Raw genomic sequence first — 9,186 nt, forward strand, 5'->3', positions numbered from 1 at the left:
CGCCCCCAAATCGGTTTGTTAATGGCTATGGTGATCAGTTTTTTTGGGTTATCCGCTCTGATGACAAGTGATGAAGGATTGATCGAATTTTTTCCCTAACTAATTTTCCTCTAAACATATAAACCATAGAACCCTTTGATTCATAAGCAAATTTGTCCACGGCCTCTTTTGTTTAGCCAAGTTGAAAGGTACGTGCTACAATTCAAAGTTTTGTTTCTTTTTGGATAATTTCGTTTTAGTCATTCTTATATGATTATGTTTCATATATTTTCGGTATATAAATATTATACACTATCAATGAATTATAGATTATTGTATAATTTATTTTAGCATAATTAAATATTTAAATTTAAAAAATATTTATCTTTTTATATATTTTAAAATTTTAAATCTATTAATAATAATGTGATAATATATATATATATATATATATATTGATTTGATATGGCATCAAATATAAGCAATTTGTAGAATCCACTCAAACGAGGAAAAAGATAAAAAAGAGTCCGACACCGGAAAGATCAACTTTCGAGCCTGCGATTCGCATATGTTAAATATATGGCATTATTAATTCAAAACAAGTATGTTCACAACATTTTATTCATGAGGCTGTATATAGCAGCAAGAAGCTAGCGCTGCTTGTAGTTATTAATTGCAACTCCAAATGACTCCAATGAGTAGAGATTGCTTAATCAATCGTTGCAACAACGATACAGGAAGAACTTCTCCATTGGCTTGCCACATTCAACGCAAACTACCCTCTCATGGATGCTTCCAAATCCAACGGTAGTCTCTGGAAGTATCAGACGGTTGCAATGGTGCTCGGTGTGCAGACCTTGGATGTGATCATTCAGTGCAGGAATAAAACCTTTCTCTGCTGCGAGCGCTTCCCATGCAGTATATTCCTCGAGGCTTTTCAAAATAATCTCCGCCTTAGCCCTTGCTATTTCATCTGAGCCCCTAGCAATCACGGCCCACCCTTGATCACTTGCATCAAAGCTGAGCATGGTCATGATCTCTTGCAAAATTTGGTCATTTTCTACGGTCACGCCATGCTGAACTCTTGAGTGCCACATGCTCTCCAACCGCACCCAGAAGAACCATATGAGTGAAATGTCTGGCAATACATGGCTAAGATTTTCTCTCTGGATGGTAGTCATGTTCCTTCGAACTTTTTCTTTAGGGTTGCTTTTTCCCATGTAGAGCATCTCTAGTTTGATATTGGCAGTTTGCGCAACAGCTCTTGCAGTAGTTGTGAATTTTCGGATCCAATCCATATTTTCTCCACCATACAAGCAAATGACTTTCCTTTCTGTTAACTGCAAATAGCAAATGGCTCTCAAGGTGTTATGCCAACATTTTACTTAACTATCTAATTGGTAGTGGTTTAGTGTGTATGAAACAATTCTAACTAATTAAGTTAAAATAAGTTTTCATATATATAAATTAAAAATGTTTACTAGTAAATCTAATAATTCGTGTAGTTATATTATATTTCTGTCATGTTAAATATGTATAAAACACAAAAAATTATCATATTAAATTCGTATTAACACATCAAACACAACATATTTTTTTTGTGTTGCTAAACCCATACAATTTATGATAAATTTTTAAATCATGTCACTTTTATATTTTTTTTTCATATTATTTTAATATAGTGTTACCATTTTATATTTAAAATTATTATGTCTGTCTTTTACTAGTATAATTAAGTACTTATAATTAGGATTGCACATACCCAATTGATTATGGAGGGGTCAATAGAATCAGCCAAGAGTTCAATCCTCCATGTCTCTTCCTTCCAAAGAGCTTCTTCCCTGATCTTAGTGAAAGGGAATGCCAAACTCCCCCAAATAAACATCATGTGAATCGCGTTAGGATTCACAACTCTTCCTTGCAGGTCCAACACCACTAGCAGAGGCTTCTTACTGAATCCCCAAACCTCTTTGATATACCTAATCACCGCTGGTTCAATCATGGAAGGGTGACCAACCGAGTACCATGGCATCGTTGCTTGTAGAGACTCAAATTGCTTTTTCTTTGTGTCATCAAATGGAGTGGACCTGTCTACAACTGGGATCCAAATCACCTCGTACTGAGACTCTGCCCTCGTTGGTTGCACTCGTGGTTCATTATACACATGTTCCAGAATAAGAAGTTCTTGGTTCGGGACCACAAGGTCTGTAATGAGTAGTAGCACATACTTCTGCCTCAACAACTCAATGCGCACCTGTATTTGTTACTAGTGATCAAAAACAAGTCACTCAAACCAATTCTCATAGCCTTTGATATATAAATTGCAGTTAAGATCTTGATTTTGGTACCCAAGTTTATGGTACTCAAGGTTGTCAACAAAAGAATGCTGATAGCTGAAATTAAAAATCCGTCAATCTACTAGTAGATGACATGATTGTTGGCGATTTTAGTACGTACTGAATAATAAATGTATTTATGGTTCTAAGTTTAGCATTAAGTAGTTAGTCTATTTTTAAGCCATAATGAGTTTTGACCAAATGGACTAGTTCAAAGAAAGAAAAGGAGGATAAATCACACCCTTTGCTTGGTAGTTGCATCCCAAAGTGGCGGCTGGCCATCCTTAGCGTAAATCAAAGCCTTAAGAATCTTCATATTATCAGCATGGATTGCATCAAAGAGGCGCAACAGAGTTTGATATGCTTCAATATCCTTTCTCTCATCTGTATCAAATTAACTAAGTTCATTATTGGTAGTACAGTTTGTGCTGACATTTCGGCTTATCTACCTTCCTAGCTATATCGTGATCCATAAAATTTTAAGTGAAACCTTGGAAGTGAAGTGAAAGGACGACGTACTTATGCGTTGACGACAATGTTTCAGTTTCTCCATAAGATCGTTGTATATACCATTGATATTGTGCACCAAGCTTGACAGCTCCCAAGCATCTGTAGTCGATGATATGAACCTGAGGGAAAACCCCAAAGATATGAGAATCATTAGATAAAAAATTCTCTTCCCCTTCACGTCTAGTTTAAAAGAGAGATTTATGGCACCGACGTTAGGAGATAGCTTCTAATCGTGCAGGTTGAAGCTATTTGAGAAAGCAGTCAGGGCTGGCTTGATCAAGGGCGATGACTTACTCGTGGCCCATGCCAGTAAGGCCTATAATTTGTGATGCACAAATCACTGTACTTCGGATGGTCCAATAAACAGCTGAAGGGATGTCAGAATTGGCGGATGACATTTCCGGGTCTTCAGGGCTAATGTACTTAGATGGAAGCTCCTTGAATTCGACAATGCACTTGGCCACGAGAAGCATCACATTGATGAGGTTGGCAAGTGTGTCAAATTTTGGTTTCAAAAGGTCAGCTCGTGTAAGAACTTCTGGCCATTGTTTGAGGAGTACAATCCCTCTGGCAAGTGGATTGGTGGTGTAAAGCTGGACAACCAGCAAGAATTCACCATAGGTCATGGCAAATGCTGCCAAGGCTAGTACAACCTTTGCATCCCATGAGTAGCTTTTAACCACCTGAGCTACTGCTAGAGTTGTTGAATGTGCATCTTCACCAATTGACAACCTGTAGGCTATCTGTCATTATTAGAAAATGTAAAACTGAATTAGCAGCTTTAAGCTGGGCTTCTGTGCTTTTTTTTTTTTTTCTCTTCCATGTGTAATGTAAGTTTGATCATATGATCTATATTAGCCCAAATCAAAGTTATTAATTGAGGACATTGAGGCAGATATAAAGTTATTCATTCAAGTAAACCGATTTAGTCTTGGTATTTAATAGTACAGAAGAAGATGAAGGCATATTTGTTACGACATAAGATATTTTTGGTCTTCCAACTATAAAAAGGAACATTGGCTCTTTTTTTTCTTTTTTATTGAGGTCAATTTGACTCCCGTTCTTTCAATTATGATTAAAAGTGGATGTCCGGTAAGCTTGCCACATGAACTATCACAAGACATGACACAGCAAATAATGCTATATGTCTTTATGAGAATGATATGACAATAACATCAATAATTATTAATTGCCACGTAATATTTTATAGTCACATTGATTGACACGTGAGAACTTAAACGATAAAAAATTTTCTTTACACAGTTAAAATTTAATCAATTTGATCATAAAAGAATAGCAATAAGAGTTGAATTAACACCAATAAAAATAGGATCAAAATAACTTTTTTGCATAATTGGACAAAAACAGTTTCCTATTTGTTACCGGAAGATAATCATAACACCGCTTTCTATGTAATACGAAAAACAGTCTAACCTCGCAGGAAATTCTGTTTATGGTGACTGATAAAACGTCGAACAACTGATCAATGCTATAACGGGGAGCTGTTTCATCTAATGCATCCACTTGCATGTTTTCTCCCTATGCCAAATGTTGTATTGATCAGTCACACCATAACATAAATATTGGAGAAAAAGCATACATATGAGGTAAGGCTTTTATTTACCTCAACTGTTCCCGCGGCATTAGGGGATGCTCGGCGAAAGATGACTTCAACAATGTCAAGAATAGGTTTCATATTAATTTCAATACCAGCAGGCTCATGGGTGGCCTCCATTTGCCTCCCCATTGCTTTACCACCTGAGGTTGAGACCATGTGTGGGTTGCTTCCCGTATGAGACACATATGACAATTCCATTATGTTAAAGAGGTGGATTCTTCGGTATGAGTTAAGGGAGCAAAAACCGAGGGTGTTGTTGGATTTTGTTTGACATGACTCACTGGCTTTATATAGTTCATTTGAAATGGAATTGCTACCTTGCTTCCAGTGAGGTTTAAGTCATGAAGTGCTGCCAGGGATTAGAATTTTTAAAAATTGCTTGGAAATATCTTCTCCCATGGGTCCCTGATCTCAACAGTATAAAGATGATTCCGACTCCTTAGATTCCTATACCAGGAATTTTAGCAACTTTCACCTCCTGAAACGCATGTTCACTGTTTAATTACTACCTTTCTATTCTCTGATTTATTTTAGAATTGTTTGCAATGTCGTGTGATTCCCTCCCTGAACTTTTCAATTTTCAATTTCTTTCTAAACAGGATTCGTATTGGAATGCTGCATGTGATAGGATATAACAGGATTCTTACAGAGCGGAGATCCTGGAAAATTTACACCTGCGAAAAATTTTCCCAAATAAGAGCAAACGAAAACCAGAAGAATATGATGTTATTTGCCAAAAAAAAATAAAGGGAATCCATCTAACGTGATTGGTTAGTCTTTCTTTCCAATGTAACTATTACAGTTACAGGAGGAACCTTGCGTCTTTGGGGCGAAAAGCTAAGGTGCCTAGAGACTAGAGTTCTTCGATTGTTATGTCATTTTACTTTCATGTTTGTGGTCTTGTTTTATCTTTTCATCAGCTTTCCTGACTTAGGCGTTTGGTTGATGAAATCAGTTCATTTATCCTAAAATGTTAAAAGATTTCTTAAGGTCTAGTTAGGGCTTGAATATGGAGACTTCCATGGCTTCAAGGAGCTGCAGAATGTTGATTTGCCTGGAGCTAATAACGACCTTAATTTATTTTCTGTCAAATAAATAACTTGCCTTACTAAAAGTGTAACATGGAATTCATCAGTAAGAAAAAGCCTAACAAATAAGTTGCTGTAAGGCAACCATCTAATGCACAGAAAGGCAAAAGAACATTTCAGCTTGATCACAATATGATGCTTGCTATGACAAAGAAGGCAAAAAGTAAAGGAAAATTTTTCGACCGATATACATTGTTAAACAAATTCCTTGAAATGTACTGACAAATTTATGGGTATGTCTCGTCTACTAATACAAAATTCTGACATTTAGTAAGTAGAATATAAATTTTTTTTGTTCCAAATTGATCAGTTTACAGAGGAAAAAGTTTTCATTTTTCTGAAATGCAGATGGCATACCATACCTAGATTTAATTCCATACTTGTAATTGTTGCATTTTTATGTTGAGTGCCTTCCCCCACTGTTGTAGTTAACATAAATACCATATTTTAGTCATTCAAAAGAGGGAGGAAATGAAAATTTGAAACTTAACTCGGTTTATGTATCTATCCATAAGAAGTGGCATCTAACAAATTAAATTTCATCACTTATAGCCCTTTCTTCTATCTCTAAATTGTGCCTTTTTTTGTTAAAAAAAAAAAAAAGAAACAGTCAGTAACACCTTTTTTTCCCTTTTCTTCCTCTAAATAAGATTTGGTAGTTGTCTCTGAAATAATCACTATTATCATCAGTCTCTTCAACAAATGTTATTTCAGTCAGAAAATCTCTGTTCCGATTTCCTACTTAATTAATTATTTATAGATGATAAACTTCTTCATAAGCCGTTTACACTTCTGGCAAACTATATGCTTCCTTCAATCAACCCTTCAGAATAGGGAATAACTTCTTTGTGATTGCAACGCCGGCGCTCATCAAGGAGAGGAGGTTCAAGGACAGTTCTGAGAGCACCTATGAATTCCAACCGTGCAACAATTTTCTCCCCAGTGCTGAAACAGATGCAAGCATTGAATGATTTCACCCCCTTGAACCCTTACAGTATCTGTTGACAATCCTTTTCCAAATACCGCCTAGCCATTGTCGTACTCTCAAACCGAAGCTAAAAGAAATATTTCTTCCTTTCTTCAACCTGATTCAAAGTAATGAGTAGAATATTAAATTTGGCTAGGGAGAAGAAAATTCTTTATTTTAAAATGCATTCAAAGATGTTGCATTGTTGGTGTTCAGCTTCTTACCCATTAAGGATGGGAAGAATTTCATTGGTCATAAGTTGCATTGTCCACTGCTCCCCATCCCAAAGCTCATTTTCTCTTGAAATTGAAAAGGGATATGGCTCAGAACCCCATACGAATACCATATCAAGCGCATTCAAGTTTGTAATCCTCCCTTCTGAATCCAAAACTACCATAATGCCTTCACCTCCTTAGTTCCATTCTTGTTTCATAATGTATATTACTACAGAGTTTAGAGAACAAGGCTGTCGAACTGAGTAACATGGTTTGGAGTTTGATAAAAAGTTGAACCATTTCTCCTCGGTATCAGTCCATGTTTCAGAAAACGAAATGGGAACCCATATAATCGCGTGATTTCCTTCTACCTGCTTTCTGTGAGGATGATCATATGTTACGTAGAAATAAAATAATTAATTTAATGAGCAAAAATGTAAAACAAATTAAAATGTAAAAAAGAAAGCTTTTACCTTTTCTTGTGTAGAACAATCCTTAAGTGGCATCTCATCTTTTAAAGCAAATAACATCTGAAATGTTAGGCCTGAAGCAATAAACACAACAACACAGAAGCAATATATCACAATAAACTTATAATAATAGACAACGATCAACAATCAACAAAGTAAGAAAAATAAAACACATCAAGATTTATGTGAAAAACCTTCCAGTGTAGAAGAAAAAATCATGGACCACCAAAAAAATTTTCACTATCAAATAATAAATATACAAAGTTCTTCTCTAGCTAAAACTAGAACTAATCAACAACTAAAAAGAGACAATTGAAGAAATCTCACCAAATAAGTAACTCAAATACACCTTAGATTTGTTCTAAGAGAGTTTCAAATCCGATCTTTACCATTCAGAATGTAGAACTCTGAATTATAAACTTGCTGACAAAATTTCAACTTAATCGGATCACAGATTGACTTCCGTTCAACCAACTCTCCCTTATTTCTTTTCTCTCTATTTTTTTGGCTTTTCTTTTTTCCTTTCTTGGTTTGCGACACCACCTTAAAATAGCCCCACTTCTTTTTATTAAGTAGCTAAGACTCTGTGTAAAAAGAAATACCAAGGCCCACGGCCTTTGATTGGTTCAAAACCAATTACATGGGGTTGGACCCCATTTTCCTAATAATCTTCCCCTCTAACCCCATTAGGAAGAGATTCATCACCATAGCAGTTTCATTTGAAACTTACCTTGGCCAAGGAACTCATTCCGGCCAAGTTACTGTGGAGTTCAAGCTTTTCTCTACGAAGTACTTAGTCAACATATCTGCTACATTCTCATTAATATGAACTTTCTTCAATAGTATTTGTTGTTCTTCAATCATTGAACGTAACCAGTGATATCTAACATCAATGTGTTTTGTTTTAGCATGGTACATGGTATTTTTACTCAAATCTAAAAGACTCTAACTATCACAAAATATCACATACTCTTTCTGATTCAACCCTAATTTAAGAAAAAAATGTTTCATCCAAAGCATTTCTTTACTTGCTTCAATTGCTACAATATACTTAGCCTCTGTAGTTGACAAAGTAATATACTTTTGTAACTTAACTGCCAAGACACGACTCTTCCTGTAAAAGTGAACAAATATCTTAAAGTAGATTTTCTACCATCAAGATCACCTACCATGTTAGCATCAGTAAACCCTTCTAGAATTGATTATGAAACTCTGTAACTTAAGCACATTTTTTATATGCCCCTCAAATATCTAAAAATTTATTTCATTGCTTCCGAATTAACCTTTCCTAGATTAGAAAAAAATATGCTCACTACACCAACTGCATGAGCAATGTCAAGTTATGTACAAACTATAAGATACATTAAAGAATTGACTACAGAAAAATAAGAAATACTAGAGATAGCTAGTTGCTCTTCTTTAGACATCGGATAAGATTTTTTACTCATATGAAAATGATTGGTAAATAGACTGTTAACTAATTTAGCATGTTGCATATTGAATCCACTAAGCACCTATTCAACATATTTTTCCTATGACAATCATAGCTTTCTAGCTCTTTTATCCCGGATAATGTTCATACTGAGAATCTATTTTGCTAGACCTAAATCATTCATGTCAAAAAGACTTAGATAATTATTCTTTCAACCTACAAACCATACTAGCATCTTATCCCATAATCAACATATCATCAACATATAATAAGAGAATAATGAAGTTACTATCAAAAAATTTTTTAACATACACACAAGGATCCGCTACCATTTTTTTAAAGCTGTGGTTCACCATAAAAGAATCAAATTTTTTGTACCACTGTCGCAGAACTTGTTTCAAGCCATACAAGGTTTTTTTTAGTTTACAAACTAAGTGCTCTTTCTTTTTTACTTCAAAACCCTCAAGCTGATTCATATAAATGTCTTCTTATAAGTCACCATACAAGAATTTAGTTTTGACATTAAACTGTTCAAGCTCAAGATTCAAACTAGCTGATAATCCCCGTACCA

General features: G+C 35.1%; 1 protein-coding gene across 1 annotated transcript; it reads right to left on the minus strand.

Annotated features, from left to right (window-relative positions):
* Window positions 1–546: 546 nt before the first annotated feature.
* Window positions 547–4,920, minus strand: LOC111282828 (protein SIEVE ELEMENT OCCLUSION B-like). Its single transcript, XM_022871089.2, has 7 exons — window positions 4,450–4,920; window positions 4,260–4,364; window positions 3,120–3,568; window positions 2,835–2,944; window positions 2,557–2,699; window positions 1,742–2,233; window positions 547–1,319 (listed from the first exon to the last, which is right to left on the minus strand). Exons 1-7 carry the CDS (start codon window positions 4,639–4,641, stop codon window positions 693–695), a joined length of 2,118 nt encoding a protein of 705 aa, XP_022726824.1. The 5' UTR covers window positions 4,642–4,920; the 3' UTR covers window positions 547–692.
* Between the last annotated feature and the right edge of the window lie 4,266 nt (window positions 4,921–9,186).

The sequence above is a fragment of the Durio zibethinus genome, chromosome 5 (assembly GCF_047325235.1).
Source record: "Durio zibethinus cultivar Kanyao isolate XHJ-2024 chromosome 5, ASM4732523v1, whole genome shotgun sequence".
NCBI lineage: Eukaryota > Viridiplantae > Streptophyta > Magnoliopsida > Malvales > Malvaceae > Durio > Durio zibethinus.